General features: G+C 46.3%; 1 protein-coding gene across 1 annotated transcript in view; it reads right to left on the reverse strand.

Moving 5' to 3' along the window:
- The window catches only part of ARRDC4 (arrestin domain containing 4), a 68575-nt gene that overhangs the window by 12734 nt on the left and 30088 nt on the right, over nt 1-25753 (reverse strand). The window contains exons 4-6 of the mRNA XM_040342352.1: nt 11889-11991; nt 6139-6395; nt 1678-1840 (exon numbers count right to left, since the gene is read on the reverse strand). Coding sequence (XP_040198286.1) covers nt 1678-1840; nt 6139-6395; nt 11889-11991 — 523 coding nt within the window. The remainder of the gene's footprint in view (nt 1-1677; nt 1841-6138; nt 6396-11888; nt 11992-25753) is intronic.

Genomic DNA, 25753 nt, shown 5'->3' on the forward strand with positions numbered 1-25753 from the left:
GCACATCTATTGTTGCTGGGGGGTGGTCTATTGTTGCTGGTGGTGGATCTATTGTTGCTTGGGGGTAAATTGTTGATGCAAGAGATTTACTGTTGAGGGAGGGGGTCTATTGTTGCTAGCTGCTGCAGAGTCTTCTAATGCTGGCTGCTGGGTGATCTTTTTGTTGCTGGTGGTATTTTTTTGTGGTGGTCCATTGTTGCATGGGGGGTCTATTGTTTCTGGGCACATCTATTGTTTCTGGGGGGGGGGGGGTCTATTGCTGCTGGTTTTGGGGGTCTATTGATGCTGGCTGTGGGGGAACCATTTTACTACTATTCTTACTGTAGCGCCCCCCTACTGTCAGTGCGGGCGGTACGCAAAAGTTAGTGGGGAATGGGAGGCTTAGTTTTACTCCCATTCACAAATTATGGAAATTCAGGCTGCTGTCAATTCTAGAACTTGTCCTGTAGGTCAGTCTGCGCTCTAAGGGTACGTTGACACCCCTGGGCGGCAGTTGGCGCTGGAGGGATTCTGGCAGACCCACCTGCTCCCAGCAGCCAATCAGAGGAGTTCTTCCCTCGTTGGGCATGCTGGGGGGGGATATATCTGTGGCAGCCGCTTTTGGTGGGCTTTGCTTGTGGGGCCCAAGTTCCAGGTGCGGAACCCACCTTCAGGGTACGCGCATCCATGGGCCCCGCCACCGTGTCCTGCCATGCTAAGGCCGTGTACCATGCGGAGCCTCCTCCTACTACTGAAAGGGGCCCCAGCGACTTGCTGGGTCCCTGCCTTCTGCTGAGAGGATCCTAGGCTGGGAGCTGTGCGATGGGGGATTGGCCTGGGAGAACCTAGAACTAGAGGTTGTCCAGGAGGCCCAGACGAACCATCGGGGATCCGGTCACCACACCGTATGACAGGTATGCTCAAGCTGTCAGTGGGTGACACTGATTGAACTGACTGGGAGGATTTGCTCAAACTGTTTTATTACGAATCCTAAATTGTCCAGCCTGTGGCAGAGGCCTTGAGTCAGGCCTGTGGCAGAGGTCTGTTTCCTCCCAGTGATTTGTAAGTGACGCTCCGGCTGCCAGGCCTGAGATAACTGCCTGTCTGGGGGCACTTAACCCACCCTGATTGGGGTGGCGACAAATTGAGCTACACCATTGCTGAGAGCAGGCTTGCTCTCTCTCTCTGAATATCCAAGGTCTGATACTAAAAGTTCCTCTACGCTCATCAACCTTCTCTGTTGTGTGTCATGTTGATGTTGGCCAGGTTGGGCCTTGGAATAAAGCATTGAAAACTGAATTGGTGTCTGGACACTTGCTCTTTACTTACACTCACAGAAGTCACCCCTAGACCAAGTCAAGAAGGTAACTTAGAAAGCCGGTCCCAAAACTAATCAGCGGCTCCTTCGGGGGTGAGCGCTACATTAATAATTACTTAACACAACAAAATGATACTTGGCTCTAAAAGGGGCTACTGGGAGGTGGGTAAAAGGTGGAACCAAGGAACGGTGCTCGGAGGTGGGTAGGGGCGGAGAAAAGAAGTGATTCAGAAGGGGGGCATTCCTGCACCTATTCTCTGAGAAAAAAAGCCCTGGTTAATACTCCTTCTCAGTCAAGGCCTTGTGGTATATTGCTTATCACATTCAATACCTACTACAGTTCGTACAAAACATACAAAATCTTGTGAACTATTTTCTACCTTCTGGGTGTTCCGACAGTGCCAGGGCAAGCCAACTCATGTCCACTGTAAACTGACTGGCCACACTGAAGTTCCTGTAGGTGAACCCATTGAATGGCACCGTGCCTATAACTAGAGGAAGCTCCACCATCAGTCGATGTGCACCGGGAATATGAATAGAGACCTAAATAAGTAGAAGAAAAACCTGTAATTTTCCTCATTTCAAACTGTCATAAATGAACAGAGAAGTACAACAAAACTAGTTTCGGCAGATAATAAATAAGGTATTATTATGATTAATTAACATATTGCTTTCAACAAGTCAATTATGAAATTAACATTTGCAAATCAAAAGTATTGCTCAATCCTCCCAGCTATGATAGAGCTATTTTCATGACCTTTAAAAGCAGCATTAAACAGTAGATTATTTTTAAAACAAATATCCACTGTAGCTGTATGTACTGTGGATCAAATCAAATCTCTGCTGACCCCTGTAGCTTTATGTACTGTGGATCTAATCAAATCTTCACTGACCTTTGTAGCTGTATGTACTGTGGATCTGATCAAATCTCCACTGTCCTCTGTAGCTGTATGTACTGTGGATCAAATCAAATCTCTGCTGACCCCTGTAGCTGTATGTTCTGTGGATCAAATCAAATCAAATCTCTGCTGACCCCTGTAGCTGTATGTTCTGTGGATCTGATCAATTCTCCACTGACCTCTGTAGCTGTATGTACTGTGGATCACATCGAATCTTCTCTGACCTTTGTAGCTGTATGTACTGTGGATCAAATCAAATATCCCCTATCCTCTGTAGCTGTATGTACTGTGGATCAAATCAAATCTCTGCTGACCTCTGTGCTGTATGTACTGTGGATCAAATCAAATCTCTGCTGACCCATGTAGCTGTATGTACTCTGGATCAAATCAAATATCCACTGACCTCTGTAGCTTTATGTACTGTGGATCAAACCAAATCTCCACTGACCTCTGCAGCAGTATGTACTGTGGTTTAAATCATCCCCATCGTTCACTGGCCAGGTAGTGTAGCCAGGTTTTGGGCTACAACATGGAGAAGGACACATTTATCTTTATTTCACCTCTCCCTCTCTACTGTAAGGCCCCTTTCACACGGGCGGCCTGTCAGTTTTTTCGCCAGACCTGAACGGCTGCTCAATGCTTGTCTATGGACCGTCGGATGTCAGCGGTGACATGTCCACTGACATCAGATCTGATAAAATCGGATGGATGGCGATATGTCGCCATCCGTCCATGGCGGATTAGATCGGATGAGATGTCTAGGAGACAGCGGCGCTCAACAAGCCCCTCCCCATTCAATGAGCAGAGAGGTACCTGTCATCTGCAGGCTCAGCAGAGATCAGCGGAGAGATCTCCTGCTGAGCTGGCAGACCACTGCAAGCGAATCCGCCCCGTGTGGAAGGGGCCTAATACTAATGTTATGCTGCATCATCCTCCTCCAGCCAGCAGGGGGAGAGCTAAAGCCAAGCAAGCCTATAGGCTTTTATGCAGAGCACTGAGAATTCTGGGACTTGTAGTTTGAGTCAACAGCCATATAATGGCTACATTATAATGGTTACACTACAGATCCCAATGTACACACTATTCGCTCATTGCTGATACTGCCAGGAAAGGCTGAGCCACTCAGAGCAGGACACCAAGTGTACCCAATCCACACTGCACTCTATACCGCTCTTATTCCAAGGCCAGACTGCATCCCTATACTGAACCTTTACAGCATCTGAACCATATCTACCTTGCACCTGTGCCAAGGCTATGCCATACCTATACTGCAGCTATACTGCATGCAGGGTAACTGGGACTGTCATTAAGTGCACAGATGCTCCTAAAGGGCCCCAACGATAGCTGGCAGAAGAACATCTCAAAGGTGGCTTCTCCTGTAGTAATCATTCTCTAAGCACCCTTTGTTCCACTGCTACCCTCTCTACCATTCTCTACTATCCTCCTCCTTTTTCATTTACACAGTGCATACCCAGTCGGTCTAGGACTAGCATCACTGCCATGATTATGGTCTGGCAGTATAGTTCCAGCACTCGGTAGATTAAACTTGACTACTGCTCACTGCTGCACTTGGTGGCCTGGCTATTCTTTATGCTGATCTGAGTTACCAGTCCTTACTACTAATCACTTTGTATGCTAAATTGTGATATTACCATTGTTAATCCATTCTATGCTTGCTTAGTTACCAACCATATTGGGTGACAATATATTAAGTTTGCCTTTACTACCTGGTTTGGTGTTGTTTCCTTTGATATAGCCCTGCTATTGGGTACTAAGTATTACATTCAGTGATTTCCTGTGATATTGATACTATAGCGGAGCTCCACCCTAAAGTGGAACTTCCGCTCATCGGAACCCTTCGGTGTCACATTTTGCACCTTTCAGGGGGAGGGGGGTGCAGATACCTGTCTTAAACAGGTATTTGCACCCACTTGCGGGAAAAAAATCTGCGGGGACCTGCGGGCAGTGCGTCACTTTGCCCCCCCCCCCCTGTTGTGTTCTGGGAAACACACTGCTCCCAGAACAAAGCAGGGACCAGTAAGGACGGCGCATCGCGACTCGCGCATGCCCAGTAGGGAACCAGGCAGTGAAGCTGCAACGCTTCACTTCCTGGTTCCCTCACCGATGATGGCGGTGGAGGCAGCTGAGCGATTGCTTGTCTTCTGTTGCCGACATCGCTGGACTCCAGGACAGGTAAGTGTTCATTTATTAAAAGTCAGCAGCTGCAGTATTTGTAGCTGCTGACTTTTAATATTTTTTTACGGCAGAGCTCCGCTTTAACCACTTTAGTACCGCGCTATAGCCAAATAAAGCTAAATAAAGTGCTGTAGCATCCATGATATCTTCCCAGAACCCCAGAACAGCGAATGTCCCAGCCATCATTTGACAATAGGCTGAGCGGGAAGTGGTAAAATATCTGATTCTCCACTTTCTCTGACAGCCGCCACTCCCCTGTGCTCTGGTGGTGGATTGTTCCTTGGTGCCCCCACAGGGCTGTGGGCTCTGCATTAGACCTGATGACATCAGAGGACCTGCAGCTGTGAAACGTAGGATAGGAAATCCTGCGTAGAGCAGTCTTAGGGCCCTTTCACATTGGACGGATCTGTGATGATCCGCCCCGTGAACCTCTGCTTGCTCAGCGGGGATCGCTGCGCTCATCCCCGCTGAGCCGGCGGATGACAGGGCGGTCCCCGCACACTGTGCAGGGACCGCCCTGTCAGATCTCCGCTCTCCCCTATGGGGGGATCGGATGAACACGGACCGTATGTCCGTGTTCATCCGATCCACAGACGGATGGAAAAATAGGGTTTTCCTCCGTCTGCAGAATCGGAGGATTGCGGACCCGAATGAGATCGGGTGTCAGCGGATGTTCATCCACTGACAACCGCAATCTCATAGGGACCAATGTATGTCCCTTTTTCATCCGTAAGCGGATAGATGAAAAAGCGGACACGCGTTCCGCATGTGTGAAAGGGGCCTTACAGCCAACGCTGTATCTTGGCCTAGGCCAACAAGGCCCAGGCCTAGGGCAGCACTTTGCAGGGGGGCAGCATGAAAACAGTCCCCGCCGGCTTGTGCTACACTTTTAGTGCCAGTCTTATGAGGTGGACTGGGCCGCAAGACAAATCGGTATGATAGGGATGGCACAGACACAAGGGGCACTGACGTGGTCACCTATACCTGTCAGGTAGGTAGTAGGACTCTCCTGCAATCCTTTGCTTGGGTCAGTTGTACATATTAAGGAATCTTAATTTTATTTCTGTTGATTGCTGTCGAGAAAAATAAACAGATGAATTTATTTGTTCCTGCCCCCAATCCTTCCTTTGCTCACTGCCTCGACCACATACCTTCATCACTGTGCTGTATGTTTATATGCAACACTTGTTTTCCATTTTGGATAGAGTAAGGGATGGTTATAACCCCTGCTATTTTTTTTGCCATCCGTTAATTTCCCTTCATTTCCTGCCCCATAGCCAACCAGGAAGTGAGAGGAAATCTCTGCTGATTAAGGGAACCCCCCCCCCAAGGCCCTCAGAACTACCATACTGGAAAATTTCAGGGCAGATCTTAAACAGGAAGGGGTGTGACCTTGACAGGAAGGGGTGGATCATATTTAAAGTAGGGGGTGCACGAGTTTAGTCAGGCCTAGGGCAGCACAAAACCTAAATACACCACTGCTTACAGCCCAGAGGGAGTCCGCAGGACCAGAGGATTGGATGAGTAAATACTTTCTGTGGCCCTCCAGACCTATGCCAGCATTTAACCCTTACGGTGTGAGGGCAACCCCGCTGCAAAGAAACTTTTTATACTTTCCCTGAAGTTCAGCTTTAGGTGAACATTCACTTTATTAAAAGAACCACCGCTATTTCTTTTCCTCCCCAAGTTCATCAGATCTGCCACCATTCCCAGACATCTTCTCCCATATTTAATGATTGGACTTACCGCTAGAACGTACTCCACACGGAGGATCTGACAATCCAAGATGGAGGGTGTTACTGGAGGTATTTTAAGTGTCTTCCCGTTCCAAGTTTCTGTGCTTCCTGAGGCGATATGGTTTCCACGCACACTTGCTAGCATCTGTTTATGTGTTCTAGTCTTCCCATGGACTATAAAGCTCTGAGTTTGGTATATAGCAGCTTTGGGAACTATTAGACGTGAAGAGCCATTCTCAATTTCTGCATAAATGGCAACAGCTTCCCCTAAAGAAGAGGCAGAACATTTAAAGTAGCTATATTATTATTTGTATACAGTACATACATATATACAGTGTATGTGTATGTATATATATATATATATATATAATATATATATATATATATATATATATATATATACAGTACACACATATACACACATATAGCCAGATTCAGTAAGACGTGCCTAACGTTAGGCAGGCGTAGCGTATCGCATATACGCTACGCCGCCGTAAGTTAGAGAGGCAAGTGCTGTATTCACAGAGCACTTGCGTCCTAAGTTACGGCGGCGTAGCATAAATGGGCCGGCGTAAGCCCGCCTAATTCAAATTGTGAAGAGGTGGGCGTGTTTTATGCTAATGTATCGTGACCCGACGTGATTGACGTTTTGAACGAACGCCGTCCGTGGACATATCCTAGTGCGCATGCTCCAAATTACGCCGCACAGACTTATTGGTTTCGACGTGAACATAAATTACGCCCAGCCCCACGGACGACTTACGCAAACGACATAAAAATGTAAATATTCGACGCGGTTGCGATGTCCATACTTAACATTGGCTGCGCCATCTTTTTGGTGGAATAACTTTAGGCCTGAAAAACGCCTTACGCAAACGGCGTATCTTTACTGCGACGGGCAAGCGTACGTTCGTGAATAGGCGTATCTCGGTGATTTACGCATTCTAGGCGTAAATCAGCGTACACGCCCCTAGCAGCCGGCCTAAATAGACAGCTAAGATACGACGGCGCCCGCGGTCGTATCTTAGCAAGATTTAAGTGTATCTCAATTTGAGAATACACTTAAATTTACGACGGCGTAGATTCAGAGTTACAACGGCGTATCTACTGATACGCTGGTTTAACTCTTTCTGAATATGGCTAATACACAGTATCTCACAAAAGTGAGTACACACCTCACATTTTTGTAAATATTTTCTTCTATCTTTTCATGTGACAACACTGTAGAAATGACACTTTGCTACAATGTTGTGTAGTGAGTGTACAGCTTGTATATCAGTGTAAATTTGCTGTCCCCTCAAAATAACTCAACACACAGCCATTAACGTCTTAACCGCAACAAAAGTGAGTACACCCCTAAGTAAAAATGTCCAAATCGGGCCCAAAGTGTCAATATTTTGTGTGGCCGCCATTATTTTCCAGCACTGCCTTAACCCTCTTGGGCATGGAGTTCACAAGAGCTTCACAGGTTCCCACTGGAGTCCTCTTCCTCTCCTCCATGATGACATCACAGAGCTGGTGGACGTTAGAGACCTTGCGCTCCTCCACCTTCTGTTTGAGGATGTCCCACAGATGATCAATAGGGTTTAGGTCTGGAGACATGCTTGGCCAGTCCATCACCTTTACCCTCAGCTTCTTTAGCAAGGCAGTAGTCATCTTGGAGGTGTGTTTGGGGTCGTTATGTTGGAATAGTGCCCTGCGGCCCAGTCTATGAAGGGAGGGGATCATGCTCTGCTTCAGTATGTCACAGTACATGTTGTGATAATGATTGATTTCCTGATACAACCTCAGGGCTAACCCCATTTCTGCCGTTTGACCCAAATCCTGGGAGCATGCAGAGAGCTGAGAAACACACTGCTGCTTCCTTCTGTGTCCAACCTCAAGAGGAAGAGGTGGAGCCTGTACGGCTTCCTTTATTAACCACATGACATCACAAGCATGAGCATTCACATTGGTCAGTTTCATACAATTCAGCCCCTTATTACACGCCCCCTGTGATGTCTGTACTTGGCATCGTGGCACATGTTTCAAAAGCCTTCAATTAGCACAAATGGCTTGTGTAAGTCCATTCTGTAATGTCCATATACAGGGGCCTCAAATCCAAGTTTTCAGGGGCAAAGCCATACTTGGTATAGGGCTCTTCATAGCATAAACAGTCCACGTGTCATTCTGGCATAAAAGTCCCTTCCACAATCGCCATGTTTGGTTCTTTCAGTGAAACAAGGAAGAAGGGGGAGGAGGGGTTTTTGGAGTGAGGGGATGACACCTGCTCCCCATTCACACCTGAGACCTTGTAACAGTAACGAGTCACATGAAACCGAGGAGGAAAAATGGCTAATTGGGCCCAATTTGGACATTTTCCTTTAGGAGTGTACTCACTTTTGTTGCCAGCGGTTTAGACATTAATGGCTGTGTGTTGAGTTATTTTGAGGGGACAGCAAATTTACACTGTTATACAAGCTGTACACTCACTACACAACATTGTAGCAAAGTGTCATTTCTTCAGTGTTGTCATATGAAAAGATAGAATAAAATATTTACGAAAATGTGAGGGGTGTACTCACTTTTGTAAGATATTGTATATAGTATTATATATATATTTATTTATTTTTTCTTTATTGTTTTTTTTTTTTTTTTTCATATAATGTATAATAAATAATATATTAAATATATAAAAAAACAGCATTGGTGTCAGTGGATGTAATAATTAACCTCAATATAGGTGTCAGTGGATACAATAATAGCCCTCAACACTGGTGTCAAAGGGATGCAATAATAACCCCCATCATTGGTGTCAGTAAATGTTATAATAACCCCCATCATTGGTGTCAGTAAATGTAATAACACACAGCATAGGTGGCAGTGGATGCAATAATAACCCTCAACATTGTGCCAGTGAGTGCATTGTAGTAGTGTGAAATGGCCTGTAATAGTTATATTATACATCACAGAATGCAACTGTGGTCACATGCTACAGCAGTCACTAATGTGTCTCTGAGGCCGCGGACCAGTTTCAGCAGACATGTTTGGCCGTGTGTAGGTACGAGCGGACCATTTTCGGGCGGATCGGACAGGTTTCCAGCGGACAACTGTTTCCTGGACTTGCTTTAAAACAGTCCGCTGGAAACCTGTCCCCCCGACATGTACGGTCGTCTGTACAGACCTACCGTACATGTCCGGCCGCCCGCCATCCCTCGCATGCGTCGAATGACTTCGACGCATGCGTGGAAGCATTTAAAAGGCAGGCCCGCCCACGTCGCCGCGTCATTGTCGCGGCGACACCGCGTCGTCGACGCGGCAACACCGCGGACACGCCCCGCGTATTGTTTACGCGCGGAGTTCTGTTCGATGGTGTGTACAGCCATCGAACAGAAGTCCCTGGGCAGACATGTCCGATGAAAACGGTCCGCGGACCGGTTTCATCGGACATGTCTGCTCGTGAGTACTCGGCCTAAGGCAGCTTTTTTCTCAACTTTTTTTACCCAAGAGGAACCCTCGAAATTCATTTTTAGGTTACGGTGAACCCCTGCAATTCATCTGAATTAAGTGGGCAAATGCTACAGGGAAATGGTCAGAGTGACACCCTTACAGGCAGATTTTTTTTGATGTCATGCTGCTGATTGTGCCAAGTGGCGTTGGCTCTGGAATGATGCAGTCACCATCAAAAGGAAGGCCAACCAGCCACAATTCAAGGAACCCCCTACCAACCTCTGGAGGAACCCTGGTTGAGAATGCCCACTCTATGGGCACAGTTGGGATACTTGCTTTACATTTATCACTGAATAAAGATAATGATTCTCATACACTATTATGTGTAAAATACACTATATTACCAAAAGTATTGGGACACCTGCCTTTACACACACAGGAACTTTAATGCAGGGCTGTAGCCTTGTTGGCCTAGGGCAGCACGTTGCAGGGGGGCAGCACGGAAAGAGTCCCCGCCAGCTTGCGCTATTAGTGTAGCACCAGTCTTATGGGGCGGACAGGGCAGAGAGGCAAGCATCCCGCAAACTGAAGGGGGGGCGGAGCTTCTAATTTTGACTGTCCTATCATCCTGGACCACAAACCTTCCTCACTGTGCTACATATTTTCTGCTGTACCATTGGCATGGTTATATCTTTTTAGTCCTCTCCATAAAATTATCAGAATTTTGTGCCTAAAGTTGGGAGCATAAAATTGTCTCAAATATCTTAGCATGCTGACGCTTAAGAGTTCCCTTCACTGGAACTAAGGGGCCAAGCCCAACCCCTGAAAAACACCCCCACACCATAATCCCCCCTCCACCAAATGATTTGGACCAGTGCACAAAGCAAGGTCCATAAAGACATGGAGGAGTGAGTTTTGGCAAGTTTGGGAGTTTGTGTCAGCATACCAAGATATTTTGGACAATTTCATGCTCCCAACTTTGAAGGAACAGTTTGGGGACGGCCCCTTTCTGTTCCAACATGACTGCACACCCGTGCACAAAGCAAAGCCCATAAAGACATGGATGAGCAAGTTTGGGGTGGGGGAACTTGACTGGTCTGTACTGAGTCCTGACCTCAACCCGATAGAACACCTTTGAGATGAATTAGTGCGGAGACTAATCAGTTCTAATCACGTCAATTCCTGACCTCACAAATGCACTTCTGGTCAAACATTCCCATAGACACACTCCCAAACCTTGTGGATGGCCTTCCCAGAAGAGTTGAAGCTGTTATAGCTGCAAAGGGTGGGCCAACTCATTATTGAACCCTACGGACTAAGACTGGGATGCCATTAAACAGGGGCATTACTAGGTGGCAAAAATACCACGGTAGTGAGCTACATACACTGACCTACCCGATATACCTACACTGATGGTAGTGACCTACATACACTGACCTACCTGACATACACTGACCTACCTGACATACACTGATGGTAGTGACCTACATACACTGACCTACCTACACTGACCTACCTACACTGACCTACCTGACCTACCTACACTGACCTACATACACTGACATTTACATACACTGTCTCTGACTTTCCTCAGCTCAGCCGTGGTGTTCGGTGTCACTGCAGGTAGTCAGTCATTCCATCAGTTGTCTGAGGAGGAGAGGAGAGCCGAGGAGCCTGGAGCCTGGAGGGGAGGAGAGCCGAGGAGCCTAGGGGGGTGGAGAGCCAACAAGCCTGGGGGGGGGGGGGAGCCAGAGGAGAGCTGAGGAGGAGAGGAGAGCCGAGGAGGGAAGGAGAGGAGAGCCGCCCAAGCGCTGATTGGCATGTGGCGCGGCGGCCGCATTGTAATTCCCGCCTTCTGGAGCCTGCAGTGCCTATGATGGACGTCACATGTCCCGCGGTCCCGGCAATGGACCAGTGGGACGTCCATCATAGGCGTTGCACAGGCTCCAAAAGGCGGGATCTGCTATGGCACTCGGCCACATTCGGCGGCGCTTGGGATCAAATCGGTCCCGGCGGTCACCGCTCACTTGGGGCTGACAATGCAGACGTGCCAGCATGAGACTCTGGGCTTTTCGGGGTCACATTTGGGGCTCCAGCCCCCCTAGTTACCCCCTCCCGACGCCCCTGCCATTAAAGTTCATGTGCGTGTAAAGGCAGGCGTCCCAATACTTTTGGTAATATAGTGTAACTGCAAACCCTTTATTTCATCCAAATATAAATCTTGCAAAATTCAAGATTAATTGTACGGAATATTTTATGCTTAGTAGTGTTTTATCTGTGGATTGTGTTCCTACATATGACAATAAGCACTGCAAAAAATATGAACCTTACCATTGCAGTAACCTTTCCTCCCAATTTTGGCACTTAGTGATATTGGTCCGGAGGTGAGGAACCAGCAGCCAACCATTCGCTCTTTGGTTCTTTCTACGGGAGTCTGAAGAAAGTAAAGACGGTAGTACTGATGATGTGTTGGGGAAGTGACAACATCTAGACAACGCAGGTACAATGCTGAGACAGGAAGACATGCATTAAATGGAATATGATGTGATTAAAAGGTGCAATTACCGGATAATCACCGGGGCAGCCAGATACGAGCGGACATAAAAAGCACCTAAGTGATTACCGTCCTCACATGACGACAATTTACACTATTTATTCAACACGGATCACCTGCACTGCTAAAGGCCATTTAGCGCTGTGATAAAAATACGCTCATAAAACAGGATTATGTGTGACGCCAACTCACTGCAACGCTGCCCATAGATGGAAAGAATTGCAAATGAAAATTCTTAAAGGGGTTGTAAAGGTTCATGTTTTCTCATCTTAATGCATTCTATGTATTAAGGTGAAAAAACATCTGATTATCCGCCCCCCCGGTTTACTTACCTGACCCCTCGAAACTCCCGCCTCATGAACGAGCAGGCTTCTCGACCGGGCTTTTCGGCTCATTCATTGGATAATTGATAGCAGCGCAGCCATTGGCTCCTGCTGCTGTCAATTTAAACCAATGACGTGGCGCGCCGGGGGCGGGACCGAGTGATACAGTTGGCAGCTATTGCCGCCGGCTGTATCACGGGAGCGCGCCCGCAAGCTAACCCCCCTTGGGAGAGAACTTCGCATGAAGGGGGTTAGCTGATGCGGGGAGGAGCCGAGACAGCCGCCCAGGGACCCCAGAAGACGAGGATCGGGGCCCCTCTGTGCAAAAACGAGCTGCACAGTGGAGGTAAGTACGACATGTTTGTTATTTTATTTTTTTAAACATTTGAACCTTTACATCCCCTTTAAGAAAAGTTTTAGTAAAATGTGTAAAAATTTCCAGAACATTTGTTTGTCGGTCAAAATGTTTCATTTGCTTATAGCATTTAACCACTTTAATACCGGACAATTTTACCCCCTTCCTGCCCAGACCAATTTTCAGCTTTTAGCGCTGTCACACTTTGAATGACAATTGCACGGTCGTGCAACTCTTTCTTTTGGTGGCATTTAATAACCGTTTTATATATATATATATATATATATATATATATATATATATATATATATATATATATATATATATATATATATTTTTTTTTTTTTTTTCTAAATAAACAAAAAAATACAGAAAATTTAGAAAAAAAACAAAACAAGTTTTTCTTACTTTCTGTTAGAGTTTGCAAATAAATAATTGTTCTTCATAAATTTAGCTTGTAAAGTCAGAAGGTTTTTTTTTTATCTTAAAGGGGTTGTAAAGGTACAATTTTTCTTCCCTAAATAGCTTCCTTTACCTTAGTGCAGTCCTCCTTCACTTACCTCATCCTTCCATTTTGCTTTTAAATGTCCTTATTTCTTCTGAGAAATCCTCACTTCCTGTTCTTCTGTCTGTAACTCCACACAGTAATGCAAGGCTTTCTCCCTGGTGTGGAGAAAGCCTCTTGAGGGGGGAGGTGGCGAGCAGGAGTGTCAGGACGCCCACTAACACACAGCTCCTTTCTCTATCTGCAAAGTAGAGAGTGTTCTGACTTGCCTGCTAGCCCCCTCCCCCCTCAAGAGGCTTTCTCCACGCCAGGGAGAAAGTGTCGCATTACGGTGAGTTACAGACAGAAGAACAGGAAGTGAGGATTTCTCAGAAGAAATAAGGACATTTAAAAGCAAAATGGAAGGATGAGGTAAGTGAAGGAGGACTGCACTAAGGTAAAGGAAGCTATTTAGGGAAAATTTTTTTTACCTTTACAACCCCTTTAACCACTTAAAGCGGAGTTCACCCAAAAATGGAACTTCCGCTTTTTGGAATCCTCCCCCCTCTCCGGTGTCAGATTTGGCACCTTTCAGGGGGGAGGAGGGAGCAGATACCTGTGTAATCCAGGTATTTGCTCCCACTTCTGGGCATAGATCACCTTAGTGATCGCGGTGACCTACGCCACGTCCGGTGCCTACGCTGTCCCTCCCACTGTCTTCTGGGAGACACACGGGTCCCAGAAGGCAGTGGGGACCAGGGAGGACTCGCAGCGCGAGTCGTGCATGTGCAGTAGGGAACCAGGAAGTGAAGCTGCAAGTCTTCACTTCATGATTACCTTAAAGGGGTGGTTCCACCTAAAACTCATTTCTAACAATATATTCGTAAGACCCGTTACACTGCGGGTAGGCTGGCTTCTTTTTTTTTTTCCCCGTACATACCGAGATCTCGGGGGTCTCGTCCCTAGGCGGTGGGCGTTCCTATTTGATTGACGTTTCTCGGACGGGCGCATACGTGACGTCACGACTTTCCGAAAGAAGCCGAACGTCGCCGCGCAGGTGCCGTATAGAGCCGACTCTATACGGCGCCTGCGCGGCGACGTTCGGCTTCTTTCGGAAAGTCGTGACGTCACGTATGCGCCCGTCCGAGAAACGTCAATCAAATAGGAACGCCCACCGCCTAGGGACGAGACCCCCGAGATCTCGGTATGTACGGGGAAAAAAAAAAAGAAGCCAGCCTACCCGCAGTGTAACGGGTCTTACGAATATATTGTTAGAAATGAGTTTTAGGTGGAACCACCCCTTTAACAAAGATGGCGGCGCCTTCACCCGAGAGCAAAGGGACAGATCGGCTTCAGGGGCCGACATCGCGAGCGCCCAGGACAGGTAAGTGTCCATATATTAAAAGTCAGCAGCTGCAGTATTCGTACATACATTTAACCACTTCCGGACCGCCGCATGTACATATACGAGATCTGGGGGTCAAAAAGACCTCACATCTCATATTTACACTACAATGCAATATAAAATGCAATAAAAAATTAAATGCCATTTGAAAAAAATAAATAATAAATGTCTGTCTAATGCCGCGTACACACGATCATTTTTCGGCCTGTAAAAAACAACGTTTTTAACCACTTGCTTACTGGGCACATAAACCCCCTTCGTGCCCAGGCGAAATTTCAGCTTACGGCACTGCGTCGCTTTAACTGACATTTGCGCAGTCGTGCGACGTGGCTCCCAAACACAATTGACGTCCTTTTTTCCCCACAAATAGAGCTTTATTTTGGTGGTTTTTGATCACCTCTGCGGTTTTTATTTTTTGCGCTATAAACAAAAAAAGAGCGACAATTTAAAAAATATATATATATTTTTTACTTGTTGCTATAATAAATATCCCAATTTTTTTTTTAAATATTTTTTTTCTCAGTTAAGGCCGATACGTATTTTTTTCGACGTATTTTTGTAAAAAAATAAAAAAAATCGCAATAAGCGACTGGTTTGCGCAAAAGTTATAGCGCGTACAAAATAGGGGACAGAATTATGATTTTTTTTATTTATTTTTTTACTAGTAATGGCGGTGATTGGCGCCATTCACATTTATACAGCGATCAGTGCTATAAAAATGCACTAATTACTGTATAAATGTGACTGGCAGTGAAGGGGTTAACACTAGGGGATGAGGAAGGGGTTAAATGTGTATCCTGGGTGTGTTCTAACTGTGTGGGGGGAGGGGGGTGACTGGGGGAGGGGACCGATGCTGTGTCCCTATGTACAAGGGACACAGATCGGTCTCCTCTCCTCTGACAGCACGTGGAGCTCTGTGTTTACACACAGAGCTCCACGTCCCTGCTGTCTTACCGAAGATCGCGTGTACCCGGCGGACATCGCGGCCGCCAGGTACACGCATCGGCTTCCCAGCTATGCGCCGGGACAGTGTTTACCAGCTGCGCGCCCCCCAGTGGCGCGCGGGTAATGCTATTAAATGACGTCCAAAGACGTCCTGTTGGCACTTGAGAGCCGCACTGTTGATGTCTTTTGTCTATAGCGCGGGTCTCAAGTGGTTAAAAATTTCATTTAAAACGATGATGTGTGGGCTTCATAGCCTATTTTGGGATCTGAAAAACGACAAAAAAAAAATTCGAACATGCTCTATTTTTTAACGTTGTCGTTTTTCGGGTTGTAAAAAATTATCGTGTGTGGGCTTAAACAACGTGAAAAACCCAGGTTAGGATGAAGGAAAAAAGCTGGGACAGCCGCACTCCAAAAAAACTCCTCCTTTAATTAAAAATCACAAAATACATGCCACAGCAAAAAACAGCACAACAAAAGAAAAGCTGACGTTTCGCACTATGCCTTAGTGCTTCTTCATAGCTGTGAAGCTTTTTTCCTTCATCCTAACCTGCATTTTGATTGCACTGCCTGCACCCTTGGCTCGGACCACAGGAATCAGATTACCTGGTTCTCTTTGAGCGGTTACCCACTCTCTCAACGTAAAAAACCCGCGCATGCTCAGAAGCAAGTTATGAGACGGGAGCGCTCGTTCTGGTAAAACTACCGTTCATAATGGAGTAAGCACATTCATCACGCTGTAACAGACAGAAAAGCGCGAATCGTCTTTTACTAACACGGAATCAGCTAAAGCAGCCCAAAGGGTGGCGTCATCTGCATTGGAACTTCCCCTTTATAGTGCCGTCATACGTGTTGTACGTCACCGCGCTTTGCTAGAGCATTTTTTTTAACGATCGTGTGTGGGCAAGGCCGTTTTAATGATGAAGTTGGAAAAAACGTTGTTTTTTCTAGAGGCTAAAAAACTTTGTTTTTTACAAGCCGAAAAATGATCGTGTGTACGCGGCATAAGAGCTATGGGTGGAAGTGACGTTTTGACGCCGCTTCCGCCCTGTAATGGTATGGAGACGAGGGGGTGGGGCCATCTTCCCTTCACTCATCTCCATACCAAGCCAGGGAGAGGACGCGATTGCCTCCCCCATAGAAAGCTGCTCGCACACTGTAACGGTCAGGGATTAACGCTGTTACGATAGCTTTTAATGACAAACCCAGGCTCTTTTTTATACAGTCAGCAACCAAAAAGCATGCTGCAGTAATCAAAGGGACAATGACACACTCCACCCACAACATCACACAATGGGTGCTAACGAGTCTCCAATACACATTCCTTTAGTAAACATAAGTTAGGCCTCGTACACACGAGGGGACATGTCTGATGAAAACGGTCCGCGGACCGTTTTCATCGGACATGTCCGCTCGGAGATTTCTGTCTGATGGTTGTACCATCAAACAGAAATCCGCGCGGACAGAATACGCGGTGACGTGGCCGCGCCGTTGCGGCGTCATCGTCGCGGCGACGTGCGCGGTCCTGGAAGGTCAATGCTTCCACGCATGCGTCAAAGTGATCACTTTGACGCATGCGAGGGCTTTCGGCCGAGCGGACATGTCCGGTGAGTCGTACAGACGACCGAACATGTCCGACGGACAGGCTAGCATGCTAAGAAACATTTGTCCGCTGGAAACCTGTCCGATCCGCCGGGAAAAATTGTCCGGTCGGCCGTAAACACGACCGAACATGTCCGCGGAAACTGGTCCGCCGGACCAGTTTCAGCGGACATGTTCGGTCGTGTGTACGAGGCCTTAGACGTCTGACCTTTAGAGGGTGCTAATTCGCATCACATATTATCATAAATAGACTTTCACACAATACAGTGTCGATTAGCAAAGCACAATGAAATATCTTAGGAGCCAGACTTAATTAACACAATAGACAATATAATGCAATTACAGCAAGCTTTTATCACTACAGCCAGGTAGCATGAAGGTGATTAACATCAATTAACATCTTAACAGTATGTGTCCCCACATTGAATGAATCACACTATTATTGACCGGTTGTGTTCAGAATTAACCACCTGTAATATTTCAAGATATCCTGCAATACATTGTGAATTATCATTACTGCCCCATCTCATGTAAATCAAGATATCCTTTCTCAGTCATCCTATGCCCCTAGTGGACATAGGATGACCCGAGACCCAAGAGTCATTGGTGAAGCTGAACCAGGAGTACCCCGTATCCTTCAAGAGCCTCTGGGTCCCACGGGCCATACCGTTACGCACACCCTCCTGCATGCATGCCTGAGCTAAGGGCAGATGGATACCAGGAAGCTACATGGATGGCCGCGGTTATAACCACTAGAGGGGTGTTTTATAAAGTGATTTCTCAATAAAATAAAGCATGGAGACATGGATGGATGGGGGAATTTGCTCTGAATATTAAAAATGAATTAAATAGGGATTTCAGTTTGTGCCACTCAGATGCAAATAAGTTCCACTTTAAAATCGTCCTTTTAGGATTTAATAAAAATGAAAGGAAACATATTCATAAATGATGGTGATTACATATTTATCTTTTTAATTTGACACTTGGCAGCATAATCGTCACATCTGCGCCATTCTTCGTGTCCCTAGAAGCCAAAATGACAAAGAATAGGCCTGGAATTGTTATGCCTGTACACTATAGTCGCTGATAATGAGCCATACGATGCTCATTACCTCTGATACAGAACAGGTGTGTGTATCTAGCAAGAGTGCTTCAGAGAAATTCCACTATTATTTTTTGGTACATAGAACACCTTAGCGAGGACTGCATTAGGAATCAATGTCTTTTCCCCATGGAGAAGCCAGGCAATCGTGTTTTATGAGTTCTGTGACAAATCTGCACACATGCAGGTCTACACAGGAGTACTACCCCCGGGTGAGGGCCGCGTTCACCCGCACAGGTACATCCCTGTGCAGGCAGTCCCATTCATGCCAATCTGACGCAGCAGCTGCACGGAATTAGGGACGCGCGCGGGAGACTTCATTTCGGCAAGGTCCGGCGGCTGCCGGTCCTTTAGCTGAGGATCCTCGCTGCGCATGCGCCGCTGCAATCAGCGGCGCATTGCAAGGGGGAATATCTCCTAAACCGTACAGGTTTAGGAGATATTCTTTATACCTACAGGTAAGCCTTATTATAGGCCCTTATTTAAGGCTTACCTGTAGGTAAAAGTAAAAAATGTGGGTTTACAACCACAAGTTATTATTATACAGGATTTATTTAGCGCCAACAGTTTGCGCAGTGCTTTACAACATGAGGACAGACAGTACAGTTACAATACAATTCATACAGGAGGAATCAGAGGGCCCTGCTCTTTAGAGCTTACAATCTAGAGGGGAGGGTCAAGTGAAACAAAAAGATAATAACTGTGGGGGTTGAATTGATGGAAAAAACGTAAATACAGTTGTTAGGTGTGGGTAAGGTATGCTTCTCTGAAGAGGAGGGTTTTCAAGGATCGTCTAAAAGCTAATAGAGTAGGAGATAATCGGACAGATTGGGGTAGGGAGTTCCATAGGTTTGGAGAGGCTCTGGAAAAATCCTGGAGGTGCGCATGGGAGGAGGTGATGAGGAAACATGGAGCAGGAGGTCTTGAGAGGAACAAAGAGAATGATTCGGTTGGTATTTAGAGACTAGGCTAGTGATGTAGCTGGGGGCCAAATTGTGGATGGCTTTCAAAGTTACAAATTATCCGTAATAACAAATGCTGCATTTAAACAAATGGAACATAACAAATTAATAATAATAAATAACAATAATAATAATTGTGATACATTTGCCTATATGTCTCAGTTTACTGCTCCCTGCTAGCCAGGTTATTGATGTGCTAATGTCCCCTCACTATTTCTAAAGGTTAATTGATCTATTGTGTTGTGTGAAGGAGAGCTGGGTTTAAGTGGCTTGGGTTAATTATTCTGATTGCTTCATTGTGGTAATTATCTCTCTATATGCGGGGTCGAGCGGTCTGGTTGATGTATTCAGTACAGCTAGTGCTCAGCGTCATTGATGTCATTGTCTAAAGAAAATGTGTTTCAGCATCGGCCCCGTCGTGTCTACCTACTCATCTGTATGGAAGCCCCAGTGTAAGGGGGGCGGAGATTTGTCATTGTAACAGTTTTGGAAATGACATATAAGCTGTGTGTGTTATAACATTAAAGTCTGTGTTGTTCAAGCAGTAAGCTGGTCTCATGTGTGGCTTTCTGGGCGATTCCAGGGATATCCCTCCTCGTGGAATATTGGGGTGATTTTCGTTATGGGAAGAAGGGAACGTTGACGGGGATATCATACCGATACCGTCACAATTGGTTGGTAGCAGTGGGATTTTTCCCTTCTATTCCCCTTCACACCCGGATTCCAAGCAGACACTGGAAGAACTACTGGAAGTTCGTGGAAGGATTGCTAGCAACAAAACCAAGCGGGTCATCATAGCAGAATCAATGGAGCTAGACCAGGAGGACGGGATTGCAGCAACGCCAGCAGTACAAGAGATGGAGACACCAGTGATTCAGGAGGAGGAATCGCCAGCCAACAAGCTAATGAGAGAGAAGCTAGCGTGGTTCGGCCCGAACCCAACGCCAGATGTGGTACTGAAAGTGATGGACATGTTAGTAAACGCAGAGCTACAGAAGGATAAACAAATAAGGGACGCAGAGCTACAGTTAAAACTGGCAGCAGTCCAACAAGCAGCCGCACCTTCTACGAACAGTGAGTACAGCACAGCAGACGCAAGGAAGATTCCGTTTAACGCTTTTAAAGCTTTTGATGAAAAGGACTGTGAGATTGATAACTTCCTGGCGGATTTTGAGCGACAATGTAACCTGCACCGAATAGCTAGAGGAGACTGGGTTGCAATATTGTCAGGCAAACTGTCAGGCAAAGCTTCTGATGCTTTCCGGACCGTGCCAGATCAGGATATTCATAGCTACGCCCGGGTTAAAGAAGTGCTCCTGGCTCGTTATGCAGTAACCCCAGAGTCCCACCGACAGAAGTTCAGGGACTCACGCAAAACCACGAAAGACTCTTATGCGGAATGGGCATGCCAATTGTCCCGGTCGGCCTCTAACTGGGCTAACAGCAGCCAGGCCACCACCGCAGAGGACATTTTGCAACTAATGCTCCTGGAGCAATTTTACAATCACATCCAGACGGACGTCAAGGATTGGGTGAGAGATCGCAGGCCCATGACTCTACCAGAGGCCGCGAAGTTGGCGGATGAATATGCAGATACTCGCAAGACGAACCAGGTCACACCACAGGAACAACCTCCACCACAAACGGTGCCCTCACACCCACCAACCGCTAGATACCAACCTCCTAACAGACCGGTGACATCTAGCCCTCGCTATCATCGCCAGGAGGGCAACGAACAACGCTGCTTCCGGTGCAAACAGCTGGGTCACTTCAAGCAGAATTGCCCCATGAATGACAACACCAGGTCAAATTGGTCTCAACCTGGGTACCGCCCACCTGCAGCAGCCCATTGTGTAGACTCGGCTTGGGATCCAAAGGAGCTGGGTCAGGAAGAACCATTGGGCACCCCTTACGAAGCCCTCATGGTACAATCTGTTATTACGGACAACAGGGAACACCATTGTCAGCTGGTCATGGGCGACAGCCCTGAGCCGGAGGGGCCCTGGAGGGAGCTGGGCAGAAAGAGGCACCGCCGGCCACCCTTCAAGAAGAAGAGGTCCTGGAAGCCGTATAATAAGCTGACCTGGGAGGAGAAGAAGCGACTGGAGGAGAGGGAGTCGCAGCGGGCGTCCCAGATGCGTGCCGAGATGTTCGCCAAGGGCCCACCGGTGGCCCCTTACACCACCACCCAGTTCCTGATGATGAAGGACCACGTGGAGAGCCTGCAGGACATGAGCAAGCAGGAGCTGATCCGTGAGTACATAGAGCTGGAGGAGTGCATAAGCCGCATGGAGGAGGAGAAAAACCACCTGAGGTCACAGCAGCATGAACTGGAGATGGAGCTGGAGAAGCTCCAAGAGGAGAACCGGCGGCTGCGGAGGGAGCAGGGGGTGGCTGACCTTATGGGGCTCTGATTCCCCTCCCCCCCCCGGACTCTGAGCACCAGTGCTACAGCATTTCAACAAATATAACTTTTTCTTTTTATGAATCTCCTGGGATTGTCACTTCAGAGCCATAACCTGCCCCCTCCCATAGCGGGACACCTAGACGGCGGCGCACAGACCCATTCGCTGTCTTCACACTGACTTCTGGTGACTTTGCAGATCGCACAAAGACTTGGGGACTGACCGGCGTGTGATCTGACGACCCGGTGACATACCTGAGTCTGAAGCAGTTGCCAAGGGAGGTCAGTCATGCCAAACGGAGTTAACCTCTGACTAATAGCTCTGAACCAGTCAACCCTACTGGACCAGGGAAGGTCCAACCGGGTTTGCCGGAGCAGGGAGCAAAAGGGGGGCCATTGTGATACATTTGCCTATATGTCTCAGTTTACTGCTCCCTGCTAGCCAGGTTATTGATGTGCTAATGTCCCCTCACTATTTCTAAAGGTTAATTGATCTATTGTGTTGTGTGAAGGAGAGCTGGGTTTAAGTGGCTTGGGTTAATTATTCTGATTGCTTCATTGTGGTAATTATCTCTCTATATGCGGGGTCGAGCGGTCTGGTTGATGTATTCAGTACAGCTAGTGCTCAGCGTCATTGATGTCATTGTCTAAAGAAAATGTGTTTCAGCATCGGCCCCGTCGTGTCTACCTACTCATCTGTATGGAAGCCCCAGTGTAAGGGGGGCGGAGATTTGTCATTGTAACAGTTTTGGAAATGACATATAAGCTGTGTGTGTTATAACATTAAAGTCTGTGTTGTTCAAGCAGTAAGCTGGTCTCATGTGTGGCTTTCTGGGCGATTCCAGGGATATCCCTCCTCGTGGAATATTGGGGTGATTTTCGTTATGGGAAGAAGGGAACGTTGACGGGGATATCATACCGATACCGTCACAATAATAATAATAATAATAATAATAATAATAATAATAATAATAATAATAATAATAATAAAAACGTATTATTATTATTTTGTTTTGTTTCATTTTTTTAGATATGGCATTCTTTATTTCAGATTATTTGTAACTTAAGATAAATTTTGTATTCGTTATGTTCACCAACAGCCAAATTTGTAAGAAAATTCCAATACCTATAATTTAACAGTTAGTTATTATTAGTTACCGTATATACTCGAGTATAAGCCGACCCGAATATAAGCCGAGGCACCTAATTTTACCACAAAAAACTGGGAAAACGTATTGACTCGAGTATAAGTCTAGGGTGTCCATCTGCATGCCTCACTGTGCCTCACTGTGTCCATGCCTCACTGTGCCCATGCCTCACTGTGCCCATGCCTCACTGTGCCCATGCCTAGACTGACGTTTAACATGGGAGTCTACGGAAGGGGAGCCCGGCTTTGAAAAATTAGTGCTCCCTGGCCTTAGGTCCCCTAGACCAGTGTTTCCCAACTCCAGTCCTCAAGGCACACAAACAGGTGATGTTTTCAGGCTTTCCATTATTTTGCACAGATGATTTGATCAGTTTCACTGCCTTAGTAATTACCACAGCCGTTTCATCTGAGGGAAATCCTGAAAACATGACCTGTTGGTGTGCCTTGAGGACTGGAGTTGGGAAACACTGCCCTAGACAACCAACTTTGCACACCTGTAGAAGAAAAATGGGGCTTCATGTGTTACCGTTTAACACGGAAGTCTATGGAAGGGGTGCCCGGCCATAGGTCCCCCGGACAAGAAATTTGCACACTTGTAGAGGAAGAGTTGTACTACATGTGTGCCAACTCTGGGGTCCAGAGAACTTACGACCGGCCGGTACCGGGTCCCCAAAGTCTGGGAGATCAGGGGCAAAAATGTGACTCGAGTATAAGCTGAGGGGGGCATTTCAGCACAAAAAAATTTGCTGAAAAACTCGGCTTATAATCGAGTATATACGGTAGTTAGTTATTATTTAGAAGTTTTAGATTTTTGGGGTTTCGTTCTAATTTTGGATTTTTCTTTCTTATTTTTGTATTTTTGAATCCACAGATTTCGAAATTTTTTGAATTCTGAATTTTTTGAATTTAAGAATTTCAAATTTACACATTCTCGAATTCCTAAAAACAACAAAAAAAAAAAACAACGAAACAAAAACTAAAGTGCACATGTCTGGTGTGTAAGAATAGCAAATGAATATTACCTATTGTAACACTGAATCGACTCTCCGCCAATCAGGAAGTGCGGGTCTGAGACCGAAAACAGAAGCGTTCTGATTGACCACCGAGGAGAGAGGCGAAGGAAGCCGCCGAGCCCACGGAGGGGAGACGGGGAAGACGCCCGTGATTGCCCACCATGAATAGGGTAAGTGCACCTGCCACCCGACCAGCCGCCACTGCATTGGACCAGAAGCAACCAAACTCAAGGGGGGACATTTATCAAGCTTATTGCAAGTCAAAGCAATGCTAAACAGGAGCAGTGTGACTCGCCATAAAACAGATTTATTACAAGATTACAGCCTGAGGCATAAATTCCTCCTTTGTATATAAAGAGGTAGGTGGTGCTGCCCTATATCTATACCGACCCTGAAAAGTGATTCATACTACTCGTTAGTGTGCTGAGTGTAAGTAACTAAGTGAAAAAAGGGTGTATAGGTATAAGGCAAAGGTCAAGTTAGGTCTTCAAGGTAGGTCTTCAAAAAAAAATGCAACATAAAACAGGAAACTCTGTAGATGCATGTGCAATCAACATAAATAAAAATATCCCAATAACTAGTATGTACCGTGTGTAAAAGTGCAAGACACTCGTGCTCCCCTTTCGGTTCCACACTCGCACTAAATCCGTACGGGTGAATGTATTTACCAATGTTAAAACAAATGACCAATTAAAAAATTTTTTGTGTGGAACCACTTCTGTAGGTCTGGACGGCGTGCATTCCACAGACCAGATTTTCACAAACTGCAAATGACGTGAGTGCGTAACAAGCTCCGATTTGCACGTTTTGTCATAGGACGTCGTCGGAAGTGGTTTGAAATCCCAATACCTATCATTTAATAGTTAGTTATTATTAGTTAAATAGTTAGTTATTCTTTCAAATTCTCAATCTTATTTCTTAATTTCGAATATTTCAAATTTTTTAATTTACGAATAGCAATCCTAATGAATGACCCGAAAAACGAAAAAACAAACAAAAAAAAAACACAGAATTAAAACAAAATGTATTTATTTTTTGGCAGTGCACGTCTACATATTTAGGGTGTAACATCTAACATGTTCCAGCTGCTGCCTCCTCTCCCCCCCCGATTCCCCCTTGCCTGTAACCAGGAGGGATCCTCTCCCTACACCCGCTGTCACAAATTAAAAACAGTGCGGCTGTATGAGATTCTGCCCACATGGCAGCATCCTTCATTCACAGCCGTAGTGGTCATAGTTCCCAACTGTCCCTGATTTCGAGGGACTGTCTCTGATTTGGAGCAATGTCCCTCTGTCCCTCTTTCCTCCTCATTTGTCCCTCATTTTGGTCTAATCTAAAAAGCTGTATATAAAATGCACTTTTTAAAGGGTGTGTATGATTCCGCGCAAAGGAGAAAAATACCAGCAGGAGAAAAAATATATAATTGAATATGGTAAATCAAGAGAACTGCTGCCTCTACTGATTACTACCACCTAGGTGGAGTAAATGGATGAAGGAGAAAAATAAGTAAGTGTGGCGCTGTTCAATGACTGCGCTGTGGATCCCGGAAGATCTTCCCATCGCTGGACCGGAGAGGAGATCACCCGTCGCTGGATACAGACAATGTTGGAGCAGGAAGCCGGACCGAGAGTGGGTTACCACCGCTGGATTTTTTTTTTATTAATAAAGGATTTTTTTTCCACGGTGTGTGTGTGTGTGTTTTTTCCAACTATTTACACTTCCTTCGTGAAATGGTAGGGGTACAATGTACCCCATTACCAATTCACATGGGGGGGGGGCAGGATCTGGGGGTCCCCTTTGTTAAAGGGGTCTTCCAGATTCTGATAAGCCCCCCGCCCGCAGACCCCCACAACCACCGGGCAAGGGTTGTGGGGATGAGGCCCTTGTCCCCATCAACATG

This window comes from Rana temporaria, chromosome 3 (genome assembly GCF_905171775.1).
Source record: "Rana temporaria chromosome 3, aRanTem1.1, whole genome shotgun sequence".
In the NCBI taxonomy this organism is placed as follows: Eukaryota; Metazoa; Chordata; class Amphibia; order Anura; family Ranidae; genus Rana; species Rana temporaria.